This window comes from Pristiophorus japonicus, unplaced genomic scaffold (assembly GCF_044704955.1).
Source record: "Pristiophorus japonicus isolate sPriJap1 unplaced genomic scaffold, sPriJap1.hap1 HAP1_SCAFFOLD_1917, whole genome shotgun sequence".
In the NCBI taxonomy this organism is placed as follows: Eukaryota; Metazoa; Chordata; class Chondrichthyes; family Pristiophoridae; genus Pristiophorus; species Pristiophorus japonicus.
Genome location: NW_027251608.1, coordinates 1 through 25,530, shown reverse-complemented (window position 1 = coordinate 25,530; position 25,530 = coordinate 1). Strand labels below are relative to the sequence as shown.

At 57.4% G+C, this 25,530-nt stretch overlaps 1 protein-coding gene across 1 annotated transcript; it reads left to right on the top strand.

Moving 5' to 3' along the window:
* Positions 1-5,646: 5,646 nt before the first annotated feature.
* On the top strand, positions 5,647-17,967 carry LOC139243901 (serine/threonine-protein phosphatase 2A 56 kDa regulatory subunit alpha isoform-like; the record flags this gene model as incomplete). Its single annotated transcript, XM_070870909.1, has 5 exons — positions 5,647-5,748; positions 9,727-9,819; positions 11,829-11,959; positions 15,804-15,863; positions 17,859-17,967. Coding segments are annotated over 5 exons (495 nt in total), but the record flags the coding sequence as incomplete, so codon positions are not given.
* Positions 17,968-25,530: the final 7,563 nt, after the last annotated feature.

The following is a 25,530-nucleotide window of genomic DNA, read 5'->3' as shown; positions in this document are numbered from 1 at the left end:
TCCGGGAGCGCTTCATCTCCCCATCGAAGGATTTTCCAGCTTTGTGTTAAACAGGCTGCCTTACGCTTAATTTCACGCTACCTTTTAATTTCACGGTTGATTTTTTTTTGGCGAGATTAAAAATAAATTGAGTTTGTTTCCGAGCAGCTGCCGCCTCTAAAGCAGCTGCAATCCGACACTCTGAAGGCACAGGGCTAGAGAAAGTCCGAGCTCTCGCTAACACAATCTCAGGATGTCCCAAAACACTTTGCAGCCAATTTAAGCACACCTTTTTTTTGGCAAGTGCAGCCGCTGTTGTAATGTGGGAAACGCAGCAGGCAATTTGCGCACAGCAAGCTCCCACACACAGCAATGTGATAATGACCCAGATCATCTGTTTTTGTGATGTGGGTTGAGGGATAAATATTGGCCCCAGAACACCGGAGAGAACTCCCCTGCTCTTCTTCAAAATAGTGGCCGTGATATCTTTTACATCCACCTGAGAGGGCAGACGGGGCCTCGGTTTAACATCTCACCAGAAAGACGGCCCCTCCGACAGTGTGGCGCTCCCTCAGTACCGCCCCTCCGACAGCACGGCGCTCCCTCAGTTCTGCCCCTCCGACAGTGCGGCGCTCCCTCAGTACTGCCCCTCTGACAGTGCGGCGCTCCCTCAGTACTGCCCCTCCGACAGTGTGGCACTCCCTCAGTACTGCCCCTCCGACAGTGCAGCGCTCCCTCAGTACTGTCCCTGTGTGCGTCGACCAAGATTATGGGCTCGAGTGAATGGAACGGGGCTCGAACCCATAACCTTCTGACTCATGCAAGCGATAACCACGAAGACAAGATGAGGTTTGGGAACAGAATGAAAGTGGGTGGGACATAACCTGCTGCACAGACACACACAATTCACCTGAAATCAGAAACTGTTTCTCTTCAAAAGGTTTGCTTGCACACTTTGAAAATCACTTGGACGGTTTACTGAGGCTGCCGTTGGAATTTGAACCTGGGAGGGGTCTGCCGTTATCCGATGAGTTGTTATTTGATCAAAACTGAGAATTCAGTTTGACGTAGTGGGTGTGGTCGTGTAGGCAAACGCCGCAGAGGTCACGAGGTCAGCTCCCACCATGCAAGGTTCCGAAATAAAATTATATGTAATCCTTCATGGAATGTCACCGCACAGGAGGAGGCCACTGGGCCCATCGAGCCTGTGTCGGCTCTGTGACAGAGCGATCCAATCAGTCCCACTCCCCCCCTGCTCTCTCCCCACAGCCCGGCTAATGCTTCCCCTTCCAGTATTTATCCAATTCCCGGTTCGAAAGTGACTATTGAATCTGCTCCCACCGCCCTTTCAGGCAGCGCGTTCCCGATCACAACAACTCGCTGCGTAAACACATTCTTCCCATCTCCCCCTGTGGTTCCATCGCCGATTATCGTCAATCTGTGTCCCTCTGGTTACCGACCCTCCTGCCCCTGGGAACAGGCTCTCCCCGACCTACTCTTTTATCGAAAACCCGTTTCATTTAGAAGTTGTTGTTTTTTTTCAAAAAAAACCCTGACTGGGTGAGTTATATCCTTCACCCTGGTCTCGGCCTACACGTGACTCCAGTCCCGCTGTGCAGGGGTGTCCCATGATGCCCCAGGAGCTACGATAAAGGTCGGCCGTGCCCCCAATGGCACACCCCCACATCCCAAGAACAAATATATAGAAAGAGACATGTAAAGACAGAAAATTGCTGGAAGTACTCAGCGGGTCAGGCAGCGTCTGTGGAGAGAGAAACAGTTAACGTTTCAGCTCGATCACCCTTCGTCAGGACGAAGAGGCAAATTTATTTACATTTTAAAGCATACAATCTTCTGAAAAAGCAACACTGTGTGTTCAAATCCTGTCAGCTGCATCCTGTGGTTTAAAGAGGTGTCGCTGGGAGAGGGTCAGACGGTTATCACCAGCGCCCTGAATTTAGGCCCAAGCATACCGCCCTCCAACCTCCATCCTCTCTGCTTTTGAGTGTCTGCTGGGCGGGAGGGTGGGTTGCTGCTACAGCAGGGGCCACTCCGTGCGCACTGCACCAGCAGTTCCCGGAGGGGGGGGGGGGAGAAAGAAAGACCGTGCATTTATATAGCACCTTTCACAACCACAGCATGTCTCAAAACGCTTTACAGCCAGTGAAGTGGAAGCAAGTCTTCCTCGGTTTCGAGGGACTGCCGATGAAGATTTGGAGTGTAGTCGCTGTCGTAATGTGGGAAACGCGGCAGTCAAATGTGTGCACAGCAAGCTCCCACACACAGCAATGTGGTAATGACCCAGATCATCCGGTTTTTTTTGTGATGTCGCTTGAGGGATAAATATTGACCCCAGGACACCGGGGATAACTCCCCCTGCTCTTCTTCCAGTAGTGGGAGGGCAGACGGGGCCTCGGTTAAACGTCACATCCAAATAACGGCACCGCCAACAGTGCGGCACTCCCTCAGCACTGCCCCTCCGACAGTGCGGCGCTCCCTCAGCACTGCCCCTCCGACAGTGCGGCGCTCCCTCAGCACTGCCCCTCCGACAGTGCGGCGCTCCCTCAGCACTGCCCCTCCGACAGTGCGGCACTCCCTCAGCACTGCCCCTCCGACAGTGCGGCGCTCCCTCAGTACTGCCCCTCCGACAGTGCGGCGCTCCCTCAGCGCTGCCCCTCCGACAGTGCGGCGCTCCCTCAGCGCTGCCCCTCCGACAGTGCGGCGCTCCCTCAGCGCTGCCCCTCCGACAATGCGGCGCTCCCTCAGCGCTGCCCCTCCGACAGTGCGGCGCTCCCTCAGCACTGCACTGGGAGTGTCGGTGTGGATTTCTGTGCTCAAGTTCCTGGAGTGGGACTCGAACCCACATCCTTCTGACTCAGGCGAGAGTGCTGCTCACTGCAGGAGGGGAGTCGGTCACGTGTCTGCACGCCCGGAGGTGTCGGTGGTCTTGGTGTGCGCGCTCTGACTCCAGCACGGGCTGGGCAGTGTGTCGTCTTCACCCACACTGTTCCAGACCCCAGCCCACAGGCAGCCAGCAGCAGTCCCCGCCTCTGCAGTATGAAGAGGTTGCTAATGGATATTAATTCCCAGTTAGCTGCCCAGCTCCGTCTGTTTACATCGCGGCTCAGCACAAAGCAGCTGGTGTCTGAATCCAGCTGGGGAGACGAGGAGGGGAAGGGTTGTGAATGGAGCCCTGGGGGTAGGGGGGACTGCTGGGTGTACAAGCGAGACCGAGGGTCCAGGTGCGAGCGAAGGCGCCCAGACTGGGGAATGTGCGTGGGAGAGATCACACACTGCCATCACCTCTCTCTGCACAAAAACACTCCCAGGGCAGGTACAGGGGGTTAGATACAGAGTAAAGCTCCCTCTACACTGTCCCATCAAACACTCCCAGGACAGGTACAGGGGGTTAGATACAGAGTAAAGCTCCCTCTACACTGTCTCATCAAACACTCCCAGGGCAGGTACAGGGGGTTAGATACAGAGTAAAGCTCCCTCTACACTGTCCCATCAAACACTCCCAGGGCAGGTACAGGGGGTTAGATACAGAGTAAAGCTCCCTCTACACTGACCCATCAAACACTCCCGGGGCAGGTACAGGGGGTTAGATACAGAGTACAGCTCCATCTACACTGTCTCATTAATGGGCCTTACCCCAGCCTCAGAATACACTGACCTTAACATTTAGGCCAGTGCATAACCTCATTTCATGAGTGTGATTCTCAAATTGTACAACAGCTTGTGTTTGTATAGTGCCCTCAACGTTCCAGTGTCCTTCACAGGAGCGTTATGAAGCAAAATTTGACAGCGAGCCACATTAAGAGATAGAAACATAGAAAATAGGTGCAGGAGTAGGCCATTCGGCCCTTCGAGCCTGCACCACCATTCAATCAGATCATGGCTGATCATTCACCTCAGTACCCCTTTCCTGCTTTCTCTCCATACCCCTTGATCCCTTTAGCCATAAGGGCCACATCTAACTCCCTTTTGAATATATCTAAGGAATTGGCCTCAACAACTTTCTGCGGCAGGGAATTCCACAGGTTCACAATTCTCTGGGTGAAGACGTTTCTCCTCATCTCAATCCTAAATGGCTTACCCCTTATCCTTAGACTGTGACCCCTGGTTCTGGACTTCCCCAACATCGGGAACATTCTTCCTGCATCCAACCTGTCCAGTCCCGTCAGAATTTTATGTTTCTATGAGATCCCCTCTGATTCTTCTAAATTCCAGTGAATCTAAGCTGAGTCGATCCAGTCTTTCTTCATATGTCAGTCCTGCCATCCCAGGAATCAGTCTGGTGAACCTTCGCTGCACTCCCTCAATAGCAAGAATGTCCTTCCTCAGATTAGGAGACCAAAACTGTACACAATATTCAAGGTGTGGCCTCACCAAGGCCCTGTACAATTGCAGTAAGACCTCCCTGCTCCTATACTCAAATCCTCTCGCTATGAAGGCCAACATGCCATTTGCCTTCTTCACCGCCTGCTGTACCTGCATGCCAACTTTCAATGACTGATGTACCATGACACCCAGGTCTCGTTGCACCTCCCCTTTTCCTAATCTGTCGCCATTCAGATAATATTCTGCCTTTGTGTTTTTGCCCCCAAAGTGAATAACCTCACATTTATCCACATTATACTGCATCTGCCATGTATTTGCCCACTCACCTAACCTGTCCAAGTCACCCTGTAACCTCTTAGCATCCCCCTCACAGCTCACACCGCCACCCAGTTTAGTGCCATCTGCAAACTTGGAGATATTACACTCAATTCCTTCGTCTAAATCATTAATATATATTGTAAATAGCTGGGGTCCCAGCACTGAACCTTGCGGTACCCCACTAGTCATTGCCTGTCATTCTGAAAAGGACCCGTTTATCCCGACTCTCTGCTTCCTGTCTGCCAACCAGTTCTCTATCCACGTCAGTACATTACCCCCAATACCATGTGCTTTAATTTTGCACACCAATCTCTTGTGTGGGACCTTGTCAAAAGCTTTTTGAAAGTCCAAATACACAACATCCACTGGTTCTCCCTTGTCCACTCTACTAGTTACATCCTCAAAAAATTCCAGAAGATTTGTCAAGCATGATTTCCCTTTCATAAATCCGTGCTGACTTGGACCGATCCTGTCACTGCTTTCCAAATGTGCTGCTATTTCATCTTTAATAATTGATTCCAACATTTTCCCCACTACTGATGTCAGGCTAACCGGTCTATAATTTCCTGTTTTCTTTCTCCCTCCTTTTTTAAAAAGCGGTGTTACATTAGCTACCCTCCAGTCCATAGGAACTGATCCAGAGTCGATAGACTGCTGGGAAATGATCACCAATGCAGGGCAGGTGACCAAAAGCTTGGTCAAAGGTAGGTTTTAAGGAGCGTATTAAAGGAGGAGAGAGAGGCAGGGAGATTTAGGGAGGGAGTTCCAGAGCTTGGGGCCCAGGCAGCTGAATACACGGCCACCAATGGTGGAGTGATTATAATCAGGGATGGGCAAGAGGGCGGAGGAGCGTTGTCGGGCTGGAGGAGGTTACAGAGATAGGGATGTGTGTGAGTGTGTCTGGGAGTGTGGGTGTCGGGGGAGGGGGTTGGTGGGGATGTGGATCAGTGGTGTCGATCTGTCTGCCTGTCGGCCTTGATAACCGACACACACTCTCTGTTTCAGATCTCCGTCAACATATTCCGGACCCTTCCTCCAAGCGACAACCCCGAGTTTGACCCAGAAGAGGATGAACCAAATCTCGAAGCTTCCTGGCCCCATTTACAGGTAGGCTCCCCCGCTCCTCCTCTCTCTCTGTCTCCCCGCCCCCCCTCTCTGTCTCCTCCCCCCCCTCTCTGTCTCCCCGCCCCCCCCTCTCTGTCTCCCCGCCCCCCCCTCTCTGTCTCCCCGCCCCCCGCTCTCTGTCTCCCCGCCCCCCCTCTCTGTCTCCCCGCCCCCCCCTCTCTGTCTCCCCGCCCCCCCTCTCTGTCTCCCCGCCTCCCCCCTCTCTGTCTCCCCGCCCCCCCCTCTCTGTCTCCCCGCCCCCCCTCTCTGTCTCCCCGCCCCCCCCTCTCTGTCTCCCCGCCCCCCCCTCTCTGTCTCCCCCGCCCCCCCCTCTCTGTCTCCCCGGTCTCCCCGCCCCCCCCTCTCTGTCTCCCCGCCCCCCCCTCTCTGTCTCCCCGCCCCCCCCCTCTGTCTCCCCGCCCCCCCCTCTCTGTCTCCCCGCCCCCCCCTCTCTGTCTCCCCGCCCCCCCCTCTCTGTCTCCCCGCCCCCCCCTCTCTGTCTCCCCGCCCCCCCCTCTCTGTCTCCCCGCCCCCCCCTCTCTGTCTCCCCGCCCCCCCCTCTCTGTCTCCCCGCCCCCCCCTCTCTGTCTCCCCGCCCCCCCCTCTCTGTCTCCCCGCCCCCCCCTCTCTGTCTCCTGCCCCCCCCCTCTCTGTCTCCCCGCCCCCCCCTCTCTGTCTCCTCCCCCCCCTCTCTGTCTCCTCCCCCCCCTCTCTGTCTCCTCCCCCCCCTCTCTGTCTCCTCCCCCCCCTCTCTGTCTCCTCCCCCCCCCTCTCTGTCTCCTCCCCCCCCCTCTCTGTCTCCTCCCCCCCCCTCTCTGTCTCCTCCCCCCCCTCTCTGTCTCCTCCCCCCCCTCTCTGTCTCCTCCCCCCCCTCTCTGTCTCCTCCCCCCCCTCTCTGTCTCCTCCCCCCCTCTCTGTCTCCTCCCCCCCCTCTCTGTCTCCTCCCCCCCCCTCTCTGTCTCCTCCCCCCCCTCTCTGTCTCCTCCCCCCCCTCTCTGTCTCCTCCCCCCCCTCTCTGTCTCCTCCCCCCCCCTCTCTGTCTCCTCCCCCCCCCTCTCTGTCTCCTCCCCCCCCCTCTCTGTCTCCTCCCCCCCCCTCTCTGTCTCCTCCCCCCCCTCTCTGTCTCCCCCCCCCCTCCCTGTCTCCTCCCCCCCCTCTCTGTCTCCTCCCCCCCCTCTCTGTCTCCTCCCCCCCCTCTCTGTCTCCTCCCCCCCCTCTCTGTCTCCTCCCCCCCCTCTCTGTCTCCTCCCCCCCCTCTCTGTCTCCTCCCCCCCTCTCTGTCTCCCTCCCCCCCCTCTCTGTCTCCCTCCCCCCCCTCCTCTCTGTCTCCCTCCCCCCCCTCCTCTCTGTCTCCCTCCCTCCCCCTCCTCTCTGTCTCCCTCCCTCCCCCTCCTCTCTGTCTCCCTCCCTCCCCCTCCTCTCTGTCTCCCTCCCTCCCCCTCCTCTCTGTCTCCCTCCCTCCCCCTCCTCTCTGTCTCCCTCCCTCCCCCTCCTCTCTGTCTCCCTCCCTCCCCCTCCTCTCTGTCTCCCTCCCTCCCCCTCCTCTCTGTCTCCCTCCCTCCCCCTCCTCTCTGTCTCCCTCCCTCCCCCTCCTCTCTGTCTCCCTCCCTCCCCCTCCTCTCTGTCTCCCTCCCTCCCCCTCCTCTCTGTCTCCCTCCCTCCCCCTCCTCTCTGTCTCCCTCCCTCCCCCTCCTCTCTGTCTCCCTCCCTCCCCCTCCTCTCTGTCTCCCTCCCTCCCCCTCCTCTCTGTCTCCCTCCCTCCCCCTCCTCTCTGTCTCCCTCCCTCCCCCTCCTCTCTGTCTCCCTCCCTCCCCCTCCTCTCTGTCTCCCTCCCTCCCCCTCCTCTCTGTCTCCCTCCCTCCCCCTCCTCTCTGTCTCCCTCCCTCCCCCTCCTCTCTGTCTCCCTCCCTCCCCCTCCTCTCTGTCTCCCTCCCCTCCTCCCTCTCTGTCTCCCTCCCCCCCCCCTCTCTGTCTCCCCAGCCCCCCCTCTCTCTCTCTGTCTCCTCTCCCCCTCCCCCCCCTCTCTGTCTCCCTCCCCCCCCCCTCTCTGTCTCCTCTCCCCCTCCCCCCTCCACCCCCCCCTCTCTCTCTCTGTCTCCTCTCCCCCTCCCCCCCCCCCCCTCTCTGTCTCCCTCTTGCACGCTCGCTCCCTCTCTTCCTCTGTGGAAGTTTTATAGGTGGGCTCCCCCGCTCCTCCTCTCTCTCTGTCTCCCCGCCCCCCCCTCTCTGTCTCCTCCCCCCCCTCTCTGTCTCCTCCCCCCCCTCTCTGTCTCCTCCCCCCCCTCTCTGTCTCCTCCCCCCCCCTCTCTGTCTCCTCCCCCCCCTCTCTGTCTCCTCTCCCCCCCTCTCTGTCTCCTCCCCCCCCTCTCTGTCTCCTCCCCCCCCTCTCTGTCTCCTCCCCCCCCTCTCTGTCTCCTCCCCCCCCCTCTCTGTCTCCTCCCCCCCCTCTCTGTCTCCTCCCCCCCCTCTCTGTCTCCTCTCCCCCCCTCTCTGTCTCCTCTCCCCCCCTCTCTGTCTCCCTCCCCCCCCTCTCTGTCTCCTCTCCCCCCCTCTCTGTCTCCTCTCCCCCCCTCTCTGTCTCCCTCCCCCCCCCTCTCTGTCTCCCTCCCCCCCCCCTCTCTGTCTCCCTCCTCCCCCCCCCCTCTCTGTCTCCCTCCCCCCCCCTCTCTGTCTCCCTCCCCCCCCCCTCTGTCTCCCTCCCCCCCCCTCTGTCTCCCTCCCCCCCCCTCTCTGTCTCCCTCCCCCCCCCTCTCTGTCTCCCTCCCCCCCCTCTCTGTCTCCCTCCCCCCCCTCTCTGTCTCCCTCCCCCCCCCCCTGTCTCCCTCCCCCCCCCCTGTCTCCCTCCCCCCCCCCTCTGTCTCCCTCCGCCCCCCTCTCTGTCTCCCTCCCCCCCCCCCCTCTCTGTCTCCCTCCCCCCCCTCTCTGTCTCCCTCCCCCCCCTCCTCTCTGTCTCCCTCCCTCCCCCTCTCTGTCTCCCTCCCCCCCCTCCTCTCTGTCTCCCTCCCTCCCCCTCCTCTCTGTCTCCCTCCCTCCCCCTCCTCTCTGTCTCCCTCCCTCCCCCTCCTCTCTGTCTCCCTCCCTCCCCCTCCTCTCTGTCTCCCTCCCTCCCCCTCCTCTCTGTCTCCCTCCCTCCCCCTCCTCTCTGTCTCCCTCCCTCCCCCTCCTCTCTGTCTCCCTCCCTCCCCCTCCTCTCTGTCTCCCTCCCTCCCCCTCCTCTCTGTCTCCCTCCCTCCCCCTCCTCTCTGTCTCCCTCCCTCCCCCTCCTCTCTGTCTCCCTCCCTCCCCCTCCTCTCTGTCTCCCTCCCTCCCCCTCCTCTCTGTCTCCCTCCCTCCCCCTCCTCTCTGTCTCCCTCCCTCCCCCTCCTCTCTGTCTCCCTCCCTCCCCCTCCTCTCTGTCTCCCTCCCCTCCCCCCTCTCTGTCTCCCCAGCCCCCCCTCTTTCTCTCTGTCTCCTCTCCCCCTACCCCCCCCTCTCTGTCTCCCTCCCTCCCCCTCCTCTCTGTCTCCCTCCCCCCCCCTCTCTGTCTCCTCTCCCCCTCCCCCCTCCACCCCCCCCCCTCTCTGTCTCCCCAGCCCCCCCTCTCTCTCTCTGTCTCCTCTCCCCCTCCCCCCCCTCCCCTCTCTGTCTCCCTCCTGCACGCTCGCTCCCTCTCTTACTCTGTGGAAGTTTTACATCAATATATTTTAAGCTTTTATCGAAATGATAATTCGCTGGTTTGTGTCCCCGGGGGGCGGGGTGTACAGTGGAGGGGGTCTGTGTCCCCGGGGGCAGGGTACAGTGGGGGGGGGGATCTGAGTCCCGTGGGGGGGGGGGGGCGGTGGGGATTGTGGTCTGTGTCCCGGGGAGGAGTGGGGTGGTCTGTGTCCCCGGGGAGGAGGGGGGTGGTGGTACTGGGGAGGAGGATCTGTGACCCTGGGGGGTGGGGTGGGGTACAGGGGGTCTGTGACTGCGGCTCTGACCTGCCCCGTTCTCTCCCCCCAGCTGGTCTACGAGTTCTTCCTGAGGTTCCTGGAGAGCCCGGACTTCCAGCCGGCCATTGCCAAACGCTACATCGACCAGAAATTCGTCCTTCAGGTAACGCTGACCCCACCCTGCCACCAGACCCTCTCCTCCCCCCCCCCACCTCTCCTCCTCCTCACAACTCTCAAGAAAAATATATTCCAGTGAGGAGGAAAGGGTATGAAAGAAAAGATAGCCATCCGTGGCTAACTAAAGAAATAAAGGACGGTATCCAATTAAAAACAAGGGCATACAAAGTGGCCAAAACTAGTGGGAGGACAGAAGACTGGGAAGCTTTTAAAAGCCAGCAACGAACGACTAAAACAATGATTAAGAAAGGGAAGATAGACGATGAAAGTAAACTAGCACCAAATATAAAAACAGATAGCAAGAGTTTCTCTAGGTTTATAAAAAGGAAAAGAGTGGCTAAAGTAAATGTTGGTCCCTTAGAGGACGAGACCGGGGAATTAGTAATGGGGAACATGGAGATGGCAGAAACTCTGAACAAATATTTTGTATCAGTCTTTACGGTAGAGGACACTAACAATATTCCAACAGTGGGTAGTCGAGGGGCTATAGGGGGGGAGGTACTTAACACAATCACAATCACTAAGGAGGTGGTACTCAGTAAGATAATGGGACTAAAGGCAGATAAATCCCCTGGACCTGATGGCTTGCATCCTCGGGTCTTAAGAGAAGTAGTGGCAGGGATAGTGGATGCATTTACCAAAATTCCCTGGATTCTGGGGAGGTCCCAGCAAATTGGAAAACTGCAAATGTAACGACCCTATTTAAAAAAAGGAGGCAGACAAAAAGCAGGAAACTATAGACCAGTTAGCCTAACATCTGTGGTTGGGAAAATGTTTGGGGTAATATATTAGCATGGATAGAGGATTGGCTAACTAACAGAGAACAGAGAGTCGGGATAAACGGTTCATTCTCTCGGCAATCAGTAACTAGTGGGGTGCTGCAGGGATCAGTGCTGGGACCCCAACTATTTACAATCTATATAAACGACTTGGAAGAAGGGACCGAGTGTAACGTAGCCAGGTTTGCTGACGATACAAAGATGGGAGGAAAAGCAATGTGTGAGGAGGGCACAAAAAAATCTGCAAAAGGACATAGACAGGCTAAGTGAGTGGGCAAAAATTTGGCAGATGGAGTATAATGTTGGAAAGTGTGAGGTCATGCACTTTGGCAGAAAAAAATCAAAGAGCAAGTTATTATTTAAATGGAGAAAGATTGCAAAGTGCCGCAGTACAGCGGGACCTGGAGGTACTTGTGCATGAAACACAAAAGGATAGTATGCAGGTACAGCAAGTGATCAGGAAGGCCAATGGTATCTTGGTCTTTATTGCAAAAGGGATGGAGTATAAAAGCAGGGAAGTCTTGCTACAGTTATACAGGGTATTGGTGAGGCCACACCTGGAATACTGCGTGTAGTTTTGGTTTCCATATTTACGAAAGGATATACTTGCTTTGGAGGCAGTTCAGAGAAGGTTCACTCGGTTGATTCCGGGCATGAGGGGGTTGACTTATGAGGAAAGGTTGAGTAGGTTGGGCCTCTACTCATTGGAGTTCAGAAGAATGAGAGATGATCTCATTGAAACGTTTAAGATTATGAGAGGGCTTGACAAGGTGGATGCAGAGAGGATGTTTCCACTGATGGGGGAGACTAGAACTAGGGGGCATGGTCTTAGAATAAGGGGCCACCCATTTAAAACTGAGATGAGGAGAAAGTTCTTTTCTGAGGGTTGTAAATCTGTGGAATTTGCTGCCTCAGAGAGCTGTGGAGGCTGGGTCATTGAATATATTTAAGACAGAAATAGACAGTTTCTTAACCGATAAGGGGTTATGGGGAGCGGGCGGGGAAGTGGAGCTGAGTCCATGATCAGATCAGCCATGATCTTATTGAATGGTGGAGCAGGCTCGAGGGGCCGTATGGCCGACTCCTGCTCCTATTTCTTATGTTCTGTTCCCTTCCTCCTCCTCCCCGCCCCCATCCCCCTGCCCCGTGTTGAAGTGTGTGTGCTGTGTGAGGCCCTGGGTCAATGCCCCACCTCTCTCTTTGTGCTGTGTTGCAGCTGCTGGAGCTGTTTGACAGCGAGGACCCTCGGGAGCGGGATTTCCTGAAGACAGTGCTGCACCGGGTGTACGGCAAGTTCCTGGGGCTGCGAGCGTTCATCCGCAAACAGATCAATAATATATTTTTATGGTAAGAGTAAAACGCTCGTGTTCCCGCTCCGGATATTGGCTCGGTCTGTCTCTCGGGACCCTGCTCTCCCTCCACTCATTCACTCCACTCATTCCACTCACACTCTCACTCTCACTCTTTCTCTCGCTCTCTCTTTCACACTCACACCACTCACACTTGCACACTCTCGCACTCTCTCACACGCACTCTCACACACACGCACTCTCACACACACGCACTCTCACACACACGCACTCTCACACACACGCACTCTCACACACACGCACTCTCACACACACGCACTCTCACACACACGCACTCTCACACACACGCACTCTCACACACACGCACTCTCACACACACGCACTCTCACACACACGCACTCTCACACACACGCACTCTCACACACACGCACTCTCACACACACGCACTCTCACACACACGCACTCTCACACACACGCACTCTCACACACACGCACTCTCACACACACGCACTCTCACACACACGCACTCTCACACACACGCACTCTCACACACACGCACTCTCACACACACGCACTCTCACACACACGCACTCTCACACACACGCACTCTCACACACACGCACTCTCACACACACGCACTCTCACACACACGCACTCTCACACACACGCACTCTCTCACACACGCACTCTCACACACACGCACTCTCACACACACGCACTCTCACACACACGCACTCTCACACACACGCACTCTCACACACACGCACTCTCACACACACGCACTCTCACACACACGCACTCTCACACACACGCACTCTCACACACACGCACTCTCACACACACGCACTCTCACACACACGCACTCTCACACACACGCACTCTCACACACACGCACTCTCACACACACGCACTCTCACACACACGCACTCTCACACACACGCACTCTCACACACACGCACTCTCACACACACGCACTCTCTCACACACGCACTCTCACACACACGCACTCTCACACACACGCACTCTCACACACACGCACTCTCACACACACGCACTCTCACACACACGCACTCTCACACACACGCACTCTCACACACACGCACTCTCACACACACGCACTCTCACACACACGCACTCTCACACACACGCACTCTCACACACGCACTCTCACACACACGCACTCTCACACACACGCACTCTCACACACGCACTCTCACACACACGCACTCTCACACACACGCACTCTCACACACACGCACTCTCACACACACGCACTCTCACACACACGCACTCTCACACACACGCACTCTCACACACACGCACTCTCACACACACGCACTCTCACACACACGCACTCTCTCACACACGCACTCTCACACACACGCACTCTCACACACACGCACTCTCACACACACGCACTCTCACACACACGCACTCTCACACACACGCACTCTCACACACACGCACTCTCACACACACGCACTCTCACACACACGCACTCTCACACACACGCACTCTCACACACACGCACTCTCACACACGCACTCTCACACACACGCACTCTCACACACACGCACTCTCACACACACGCACTCTCACACACACGCACTCTCACACACACGCACTCTCACACACACGCACTCTCACACACACGCACTCTCACACACACGCACTCTCACACACACGCACTCTCACACACACGCACTCTCACACACACGCACTCTCACACACACGCACTCTCACACACACGCACTCTCTCACACACACACGCACTCTCTCACACACACGCACTCTCTCACACACACGCACTCTCTCACACACACGCACTCTCACACACACGCACTCTCGCACGCACGCACTCTCACACACACGCACTCTCACACACACGCACTCTCACACACACGCACTCTCACACACACGCACTCTCACACACACGCACTCTCGCACGCACGCACGCACTCTCTCTCTCTCTCTCTCTCTCTCTCTCCCTCTCTCTCTCTCTCTCTCTCTCTCTTCCCCCCCCCCCCCCACCCCCCCCCAGTCTGCTTTGGGAGCATGGGGATGTTCCCCATCGGTGGAAGCTACACCCTCCCCGCCCCCTCACAGCCCGGGCCCGCCCCCCCCCTCCGTGGCCACCAGGTCCCGCTCCCTGCTGCAAGGGCCCCTCTGACATTTCTGAAATACTCAGCAGCTATTTTTACCGGTGGGCCTCGCACGCTGCGTCTCGGAATACCTGGCCCCGGCCCATCGACTATTGGTGACGGAGAATGTTGCTCAGGGGCTCCACCTGCTGGCCTGTGGGGCAGTGACAGCAGCAGCTCACACACAGACACATCGTCATCGTCATAGGCCGTCCCTCGAAGCGAGGATGACTTGCTTCCACTGCAAAAAAAGGGATGAGTTCAGTGAAGGACCTAATATTCCAGATCCCGAAGGGTGGAAGATGCCTGTGGGTGGGTTTTTTTAACGTGGGGTGGCCGTTGCACACCAGCCACCACACGGGCTTGACAGAGCGAGGTCTTGGTCCAGTGGCAAGGGTTAACCAGGACGGCTGGAGACCGGCTCTGCTGCACGGGCCCAGTGCGCTCACATATCGCACAGTGTGGGCTGGGCCCATGCTGCCCCTGGGCCCTCGCCGCCCCTGGGCCCTCGCCTCTCCTGGGCCCCCGGGCCCTCGCCTCTCCTGGGCCCCCGGGCCCTCGCCTCTCCTGGGCCCCCGGGCCCTCGCCTCTCCTGGGCCCCCGGGCCCTCGCCTCTCCTGGGCCCCAATCACGTCCCTCTACAATCTCTCGCCGCTCCTGCTGTACCTGCACACGCTCCAATCACCGACCTGGGCCATGGTCACATCCAATCCGGTCGCCCTCCTTCACCGGCTCGTGCTGCACTTTGCGAGGACCAATAGCGGGTCGGAGCGGCCCGTACCAGCACACACACACACACTCGCACACAGACCGCACAAAGCTCACTGAAATACACCTCCCACCGATCCGAGGGCGCTCAAACCCCTCGCCAGTCGGCTGGTGGTTAAAGTAAAAAATTGTAGTAGGCCGTTTTTATTTATCAAAAGTAGGTGGAAGTGGATCGATCGGGGAGCGACCTCACTACAATCCGATGCTTTCCCCGTACTCTGCCCCTCAGGTGGTGTATCCCCCCTCCTCCAACCCCAACACCCCCCTCTCCCCCGACACCCCCCCCCTCTCCCCCGACACCCCCCCCCTCTTCCCCGACACCCCCCCTCTCCCCCGACACCCCCCCTCTCCCCCGACACCCCCCCTCTCCCCCGACACCCCCCTCTCCCCCGACACCCCCCCTCTCCCCCGACACCCCACCTCTCCCCCGACACTCTCCCCCGACACCCTCCCCCCTCTCCCCCGACACCCCCCCCCCTCTCCCCCGACACCCCCCCCCTCTCCCCCGACCCCCCCCCCTCTCCCCCGACACCCCCCCCCCTCTCCCCCGACACCACCCCCCCTCTCCCCCGACACCACCCCCCCTCTCCCCCGACACCACCCCCCCTCTCCCCCGACACCACCCCCCCTCTCCCCGGACACCACCCCCCCTCTCCCCGGACACCACCCCCCCTCTCCCCGGACACCACCCCCCCTCTCCCCGGACACCACCCCCCCTCTCCCCGGACACCACCCCCCCTCTCCCCCGACACCACCCCCCTCTCCCCCGACACCATCTCCCCCGACACCACCCCCCCCTCTCCCCCGACACCCCCCCCTCTCCCCCGACACACCCCCCCTCTCTCCCCCGACACACCCCCCCTCTCCCCCTCACACCCTCTCAAGGGGGAATCACAGGCACGGACCCCCATCCCACCACTGTGACTCTGTGTCGGTCACGCTGCGTCTCACTGCACTCTGTTCTTTCCGAAGGTTTATATACGAGTCTGAACACTTCAACGGAGTGGCAGAACTGCTGGAGATCCTGGGGAGGTGAGAATTTCTCTGATTAAGGCCAAAACTTTCTGTTTAAGTTTCTCTCCTGCCTGAGCCCGCTCGACACAGACAGTGCATGGCCTGGCGATCGGGGTAGTGCTTTCAGAGCGGGTTACACCACTGAGAGGCTAGTTTCAGCCTTGGGCTGCAAGCTCGGTGGGGGTTAGAGTGGAGGCAAAATTTGGCAGATGAAACATATGGGAAAGTGTGAGGTCATGCACTTTGGCATAAAAAAATCAAAGAGCAAGTTATTATTTTTAAATGGAGAAAAATTGCAAAGTGCCGCAGTACAGCGGGACCTGGGGGTACTTGTGCATGAAACACAAAAGGTTAGTATGCAGGTACAGCAAGTGATCAGGTAGGCCAATGGTATCTTGGCCTTCATTGCAAAGGGGATGGAGTATAAAAGCAGGGAAGTCTTGCTCCAGTTATACAGGGTATTGGTGAGGCCACACCTGGAGTACTGCGTGCAGTTTTAGTTTCCATATTTACGAACTGAGTGGGCAAATGCATGGCAGATGAAGTATAATGTGGATAAATGTGAGGTTATCCACTTTGGTGGTAAACACAGAGAGACAGACTATTATCTGAATGGTGACAGATCAGGAAAAGGGGAGGTGCAACGAGACCTGGGTGTCAAGCTACATCAGTCATTGAAGGTTGGCATGCAGGTACAGCAGGCGGTTAAGAAAGCAAATGGCATGTTGGCCTTCATAGCGAGGGGATTTGAGTACAGGGGCAGGGAGGTGTTGCTACAGTTGTACAGGGCCTTGGTGAGGCCACACCTGGAGTATTGTGTACAGTTTTGCTCTCCTAAATTGAGGAAGGGCATTCTTGCTATTGAGGGAGTGCAGCGAAGGTTCACCAGACTGATTCCCAGGATGGCGGGACTGACATATCAAGAAAGACTGGATCAACTGGGCTTGTATTCACTGGAGTTCAGAAGAATGAGAGAGGACCTCATAGAAACGTTTAAAATCCTGACGGGTTTGGACAGGTTAGATGCAGGAAGAATGTTCCCAATGTTGGGGAAGTCCAGAACCAGGGGTCACAGTCTAAGGATAAGGGGTAAGACATTTAGGACCGAGATGAGGAGAAACTTCTTCACCCAGAGAGTGGTGAACCTGTGGAATTCTCTATCACAGAAAGTTGTTGAGGCCAATTCACTAAATATATTCAAAAAGGAGTTAGATGTAGTCCTTACTACTAGGGGGATCAAGGGGTATGGCGAGAAAGCAGGAATGGGGTACTGAAGTTGCATGTTCAGCCATGAACTCATTGAATGGCGGTGCAGGCTCGAAGGGCCGAATGGCCTACTCCTGCACCTAGTTTCTATGTTTCTATGTTTCTATACTTGCTTTGGAGGCAGTTCAGAGAAGGTTCACTCGGTTGATTCCGGGGATGAGGGGGTTGACTTCTGAGGAAAGGTTGAGTAGGTTGGGCCTCTACTCATTGGAGTTCAGAAGAATGAGAGGTGATCTTATCGAAACGTATAAGATTATGAGGAGGCTCGACAAGGTGGATGCAGAGAGGATGTTTCCACTGATGGGGGAGACTAGAACTAGAGGGCATGATCTTAGAATAAGGGGCCGCCCATTTAAAACTGAGATGAGGAGGAATTTCTTCTCTGAGGGTTGTAAATCTGTGGAATTCGCTGCCTCAGAGAGCTGTGGAGGCTGGGACATTGAATATATTTAAGACAGAGATAGAGAGTTTCTTAACCGGTAAGGGAGTAAGGGAGTGGGCGGGGAAGTGGAGCTGAGCTTATGATCGGATCAGCCATGATCGTATTGAATGGCTCGAGGGGCCGAATGGCCGACTCCTGCTCCTATTTCTTATGTTCTTATGCACCCCTTTAAAGTTGCAGTGAGGTTGTTTGTGTAGCACTGCTGGTGGGAGGGTTATCACTGTGCTGCCGATGAGCTGGAGCCATGACCCAGCCTCCGGCCTGCGATATCCCGCCGTGTAACGGGTGGTCTGTTTATTCCTCAGCATCATTAATGGATTTGCGCTCCCGCTGAAAGCTGAACACAAACAGTTCCTGTTGCGGGTGCTCATCCCTCTCCACACATCGCGGACACTGTCGCTCTTCCATGCACAGGTAAACGGGGGCGGGGCAACGGGGGCGGGGCAACGGGGGCGGTGCGAGAGGCACAGGAGCAGAGAATGTGGGAGCGTCATGGGACACTTCTCCCGCTCCCCATACACACTCGTGGACCAAATCCCTGTCTGTTTAACCCCCCTCCCCCCACAGCCCATGTACACTCCTTTCCCCCCACCAACACAGCCCATGTACACTCCTTTCCCCCCACCCCCACAGCCCATGTACACTCCCCCCCCCCCCCCCACAGCCCATGTACACTCCTTTCCCCCCACCCCCACAGCAGATGTACACACTGTTCCCCCTCCCCCCACAGCCCATGTACACTCCACCCCCGGACCCCACAGCCCATGTACACTCTTCCCCCCCCCACCCCCCTCCACAGCCCATGTACACACTCTTCCCCTCCCGCCACAGCCCATGTACACACTCTTCCCCTCCCCCACAGCCCATGTACACTCCCCCCCGCCTCCCCCCACAGCCCATGTACACTCCTTTTCCCCCACCTCCACAGCCCATGTACACACTCTTCCCCTCCCGCCACAGCCCATGTACACACTCTTCCCCTCCCCCACAGCCCATGTACACTCCCCCCCCGCCTCCCCCCACAGCCCATGTACACTCCTTTCCCCCCACCCCCACAGCCCATGTACACACTCTTCCCCTCCCCCCACAGCCCATGTACACTCCCCCCCCCCGCCTACCCCCACAGCCCATGTACACTCCTTTTCCCCCCACCTCCACAGCCCATGTACACACTCTTCCCCTCCCGCCACAGCCCATGTACACACTCTTCCCCTCCCCCACAGCCCATGTACACTCCCCCCCGCCTCCCCCCACAGCCCATGTACACTCCTTTCCCCCCACCCCCACAGCCCATGTACACACTCTTCCCCTCCCCCCACAGCCCATGTACACCCCCCCCCCTCACAGCCCATGTACACTCCCCCCACAGCCCGTGTACACTCCCCCCCCCTCCCCCCACAGCCCGTGTACACTTCCCCCCCCCTCCCTCCACAGCCCATGTACACACTCTTCCCCTCCCGCCACAGCCCATGTACACACTCTTCCCCTCCCCCACAGCCCATGTACACTCCCCCCCGCCTCCCCCCACAGCCCATGTACACTCCCCCCCGCCTCCCCCCACAGCCCATGTACACTCCTTTCCCCCCACCCCCACAGCCCATGTACACACTCTTCCCCTCCCCCCACAGCCCATGTACACTCCCCCCCCCCTCACAGCCCATGTACACACACCCCCCTCCCCCCACAGCCCATGTACACTCCCCCCCTCCCCCCCACAGCCCATGTACACTCCCCCCCCTCCCCCCACAGCCCATGTACACTCCCCCCCCTCCCCCCACAGCCCATGTACACTTCCCCCCCCTCCCCCCACAGCCCATGTACACCCCCCCCTCCCCCACAGCCCATGTACACATTCTTCCCCTCCCCCACAGCCCATGTACACTCCCCCCCGCCTCCCCCCACAGCCCATGTACACTCCCCCCCGCCTCCCCCCACAGCCCATGTACACTCCTTTCCCCCCACCCCCACAGCCCATGTACACACTCTTCCCCTCCCCCCACAGCCCATGTACACTCCCCCCCCCCTCACAGCCCATGTACACACACCCCCCTCCCCCCACAGCCCATGTACACTCCCCCCCTCCCCCCACAGCCCATGTACACTCCCCCCCCTCCCCCCACAGCCCATGTACACTTCCCCCCCCTCCCCCCACAGCCCATGTACACCCCCCCCCTCCCCCCACAGCCCATGTACACTCCCCCCCCCTCCCCCCACAGCCCATGTACACACTCTTCCCCTCCCCCCACAGCCCATGTACACTCCTTTCCCCCCACCCCCACAGCCCATGTACACACACCCCCCCTCCCCCCACAGCCCATGTACACTTCCCCCCCCTCCCCCCACAGCCCATGTACACCCCCCCCTCCCCCACAGCCCATGTACACTCCCCCCCCTCCCCCCACAGCCCATGTACACACTCTTCCCCTCCCCCACAGCCCATGTACACTCCTTTCCCCCCACCCCCACAACCCATGTACACTCCCCCCCCCTCCCCCCACAGCCCATGTACACACTCTTCACCTTCCCCCCACAGCCCATGTACACACTCCTCCCCTTCCCCCCACAGCCCATGTACACTCCTACCCCACCCCACATCCCATGTACACACTCTTCCCCTCCCCCCACAGCCCATGTACACTCCTACCCCCCCCTCCCCCACACAGCCCATGTACACTCCCCCCCTCCCCCCACAGCCCATGTACACTCCCCCCCCCTCCCCCCCACAGCCCATGTACACACTCTTCCCCTCCCCCCACAGCCCATGTACACTCCTACCCCCCCACAGCCCATGTACACACTCTTCCCCTCCCCCCACAGCCCATGTACACTCCTACCCCCCCCCACCCCCACACAGCCCATGTACACTCCCCCCCCTCCCCCCACAGCCCATGTACACTCCCTCCCCCCACAGCCCATGTACACACTCTTCCCCTCCCCCCACAGCCCATGTACACACTCTTCCACTCCCCCCACAGCCCATGTACACTCCTTTCCCCCCACCCCCACAGCCCATGTACACTCCCCCCCCCTCCCCCCACAGCCCATGTACACACTCTTCCCCTCCCCCCACAGCCCATGTACACAATCTTCCCCTCCCCCAACAGCCCATGTACACACTCTTCCCCTCCCCCCCCCACAGCCCATGTACACTCCTACCCCTCCCCCCCACAGCCCATGTACCCACTCTACCCCCCCCCCCACAGCCCATGTACACACTCTTCCCCTCCCCCCACAGCCCATGTACACTCCTACCCCCCCCACAGCCCATGTACACTCCTTTCCCCCCACCCCCCACAGCCAATGTACACTCCTACCCCCCTCCCCACAGCCCATGTACACACTCTTCCCCTCCCCCCACAGCCCATGTACATTCCTTTCCCCCCACCCCCACAGCCCATGTACACTCCTACCCCCCCCCCCCCACAGCCCATGTACACTCCTTTCCCCCCCCCCACCCCCCATGTACACACGCCCCCCTCACGGACACGACACACACAATGAACCTCGTGAGGGAAGGCCGTGCCCGCAGAGGTAGTTGAGTGGAACCCCGATGTCCTCAGCCCCCACTCCCCGGCCCCGCCCTGGGTTTTTCCGCGGCTCCTATGCCCTTGCCCCCACCGGCCCCTTGTGCTGCCATGGGGTATTCGATTCTCTGCTGTCCCCACAGTCACATTGGGGACATTGTGTGCTGTTGTGTGTTGTACCGAGCGACGAGTCACTGAACCTTACTGCTGGTTGTCTGAGAGTCTGAACACCATTTACACCTCAGTGTCGTCACCATCTGCTGGCTGGCTGCCTAGTGTCGGGGCGGGGGGGGGGGGAGCAGGGGGCTTGATTCTGAGGGCTGTGAATCCCCCTGCTCCTCCTGACTGGCCAAAAAAAAGGCAAGTCTTGCATTTTACAGCACCTTTCATGATGCCCCAACACGCTTCACAGCCAATGAAGTACTTTTGGAGTGTAGTCACTGTTGTAATGTGGGAAACGCAGCAGCCAATTTGCTTTGGTTCGGTATTCACTGAGGAGGACACAAACAACCTTCCGGATATAAAAGGGGTCGGAGGGTCTAGTAAGGAGGAGGAACTGAGGGAAATCCTTATTAGTCGGGAAATTGTGTTGGGGAAATTGATGGGATTGAAGGCCGATAAATCCCCAGGGCCTGATGGACTGCATCCCAGAGTACTTAAGGAGGTGGCCTTGGAAATAGCGGATGCATTGACAGTCATTTTCCAACATTCCATTGACTCTGGATCAGTTCCTATGGAGTGGAGGGTAGCCAATGTAACCCCACTTTTTAGAAAAGGAGGGAGAGAGAAAACAGGGAATTATAGACCGGTCAGCCTGACATCGGTAGTGGGTAAAATGATGGAATCAATTATTAAGGAAGTCATAGCAGTGCATTTGGAAAGAGGTAATATGATAGGTCCAAGTCAGCATGGATTTGTGAAAGGGAGATCATGCTTGACAAATCTTCTGGAACTTTTTGAGGATGTTTCCAGTAAAGTGGACAAGGGAGAACCAGTTGATGTGGTATATTTGGACTTTCAGAAGGCTTTCGACAAGGTCCCACACAAGAGATTAATGTGCAAAGTTAAAGCACATGGGATTGGGGGTAGTGTGCTGACATAGATTGAGAACTGGTTGGCAGACAGGAAGCAAAGAGTAGGAGTAAATGGGGACTTTTCAGAATGGCAGGCAGTGACTAGTGGGGTACCGCAAGGTTCTGTGCTGGGGCCCCAGCTGTTTACACTGTACATTAATGATTTAGACGAGGGGATTAAATGTAGTATCTCCAAATTTGCGGATGACACTAAGTTGGGTGGCAGTGTGAGCTGCAAGGAGGATTCTATGAGGCTGCAGAACGACTTGGATAGGTTAGGTGAGTGGGCAAATGCATGGCAGATGAAGTATAATGTGGATAAATGTGAGGTTATCCACTTTGGTGGTAAAAACAGAGAGACAGACTATTATCTGAATGGTGACAGATTAGGAAAAGGGGAGGTGCAAAGAGACCTGGGTGTCATGGTACATCAGTCATTGAAGGTTGGCATGCAGGTACAGCAGGCGGTTAAGAAAGCAAATGGCATGTTGGCCTTCATAGCGAGGGGATTTGAGTACAAGGGCAGGGAGGTGTTGCTACAATTGTACAGGGCCTTGGTGAGGCCACACCTGGAGTATTGTGTACAGTTTTGGTCTCCTAACCTGAGGAAGGACATTCTTGCTATTGAGGGAGTGCAGCGAAGGTTCACCAGACTGATTCCCGGGATGGCGGGACTGACCTATCAAAAAAGACTGGATCAACTGGGCTTGTATTCACTGGAGTTCAGAAGAATGAGAGGGGACCTCATAGAAACGTTTAAAATTCTGACGGGGTTAGACAGGTTAGATGCAGGAAGAATGTTCCCAATGTTGGGGAAGTCCAGAACCAGGGGACACAGTCTAAGGATAAGGGGTAAGCCATTTAGGACCGAGATGAGGAGGAATTTCTTCACCCAGAGAGTGGTGAACCTGTGGAATTCTCTACCACAGAAAGTTGTTGAGGCCAATTCACTAAATATATTCAAAAAGGAGTTAGATGAAGTCCTTACTACTCGGGGGATCAAGGGGTATGGTGAGAAAGCAGGAATGGGGTACTGAAGTTGCATGTTCAGCCATGAACTCATTGAATGGCGGTGCAGGCTAGAAGGGCCGAATGGCCTACTCCTGCACCTATTTTCTATGTTTCTATGTTTCACAGCAAGCTCCCACAAACAGCAATGTGATAATGATCAGGTAATCTGTTTTTCGTGATGGGGATCAAGGGATAAATATTGCCCCAGTACCCTGAGGCTAATTCCCATGCACTCCTTCGAAATAGTGCCACTTGAGAGGGCAGACGCGGCCTTGCTTTAACGTCTCATCCGAACGACCGCCCCTCCGACAGTGCGGCACTCCCTCAGTACTGCCCCCTCCGACAGTGCGGCCTCCCTCAGTACTGCCCCTCCGACAGTGCGGCGCTCCCTCAGTACTGCCCCTCTGACAGTGTGGCGCTCCCTCAGTACTGCCCCTCCGACAGTGCGGCGCTCCCTCAGTACTGCCCCTCCGACAGTGCGGCGCTCCCTCAGTACTGCCCCTCCGACAGTGTGGCGCTCCCTCAGTACTGCCCCGGCACTCCCTCAGTACTGTCCCTCAGTACCGCCCCTCCGACAGTGCGGCGCTCCCTCAGCACTGCCCCTCCGACAGTGCGGCGCTCCCTCAGCACTGCCCCTCCGACAGTGCGGCACTCCCTCAGTACTGCCCCTCTGACACTGCGGCACTCCCTCAGCACTGCCCCTCCGACAGTGCGGCACTCCCTCAGTACTGCCCCTCCCACAGTGCGGTCAGTGGGTCTCCTGCTCCATGTGCAGTGGAGATTAGATGCTGTGCCGGTGAGTGTTGGGACTGGAGTCCGTCTCCGATTGCCCTTCATCCTCTCTCTGCCGCACCAGCTTCGCAAAGTCTTTAGTTCCTTCCTTCAGCTTGTGTCGTGCGCCTCGTGTCTCCTCGCGGGGCTCGACCGCCGGCCTGTTATATTGCGCGGCGTGTTGGCAGGGTATTCACTGGCTGAGGGGGACACCAGTCGCTGTACAACCAAGTTCCATTTCCATAGTCTGAGACTCATTTCCCACATACCCCACTAGAGGGCGCTCACTGCCTGTAGAATGGGCAAGAAACCATGGCTGCTCATTGGTTCCTGGGATGTGTGCGTCGCTGGCTAGGCCCAGCATTTATTGCCCGTCCCTAATTGCCCCTTGAGATGGTGGTGGTGAGCCGCCTTCTTGAACCGCTGCAGTCCGTGTGGTGAAGGTGCTCCCACAGTGCTGTTAGGGAGGGAGTTCCAGGATTGTGACCCAGCGACGATGAAGGAACGGCCGATATATTTCCAAGTCGGGATGGTGTGTGACTGGGAGGGGAACGTGGAGGTGGTGGTGTTCCCATGTGCTTGCTGCCCGTGTCCTTTTAGGCGGTAGAGGTCGGAGGGGCAGTACTGAGGGAGCGCCGCACTGTCGGAGGGGCAGTACTGAGGGAGCGCCGCACTGTCGGAGGGACAGTACTGAGGGAGCGCCGCACTGTCGGAGAGGCAGTACTGAGGGAGTGATGCACTGTCGGAGGGGCAGTACTGAGGGAGCGCCGCACTGTCGGAGGGGCAGTACTGAGTGAGTGATGCACTGTCGGAGGTGCTGTCTTTTGGATGAGACGTTAAACCGAGGTCCTGTCTGCCCTTTCAGGTGGATGTAAAAGATCCCCTGCCACTATTTCAAAGAAGACCATGGGAGTTCTCCCGGTGTCCTGGGGCCATTGTTTATCCCTCAATCAACATCACTAAAACAGATTATCCGGTCATTATCACATTGATGTGTGTGGGAGCTTGCTGTGTGCAAATTGGCTTCCGCATTTCCCACATTACAACAGTGACTACACTCCAAAAGTCCTTCATTGGCTGTAAAGCGATTAGAGACATCCTGAGGTCGTGAAAGGCGCTATATAAATGCAAGTCGGGCTTTCTCACCTTTGCACCAAGTGTAATGAGGCCTGGAGTTGAGTGGTCGCTCTCTCTCCCTCCCTCTCTCTCTGTGTGTGTGTGTCTCTCTCTCTCTCTCTCTCTCTGTCCCTCTATCTCTCTCTCTCTCTCCCTCTCGCTCGCTCGCTCGCTCGCTCTCTCTCTCGCTCGCTCGCTCTCTGTCCCCCTCTCTCTCTCTCTCTGTCCCCCTCTCTCTCGCTCTCTCTGTCCCCCTCTCTCTCTCTCGGTCCCCCCCTCTCTCTCTGTCTTGCTCTCCCGCTCTCTCTCTCTCTCTCTCTCTCTCTCTCTCTCTCTGTCCCTCTCTGTCCCTCTCTCTCTCTCTCTCTCTCTCTCTCTCTCTCTCTGTCCCTCTCTCTCTGTCCCCCTCTTTCTCTCTCTCTCTCTCTCTGTCCCCCTCTCTCTCTCTCTCTGTCCCCCCCCTCTCTCTCTCTCTGTCCCCC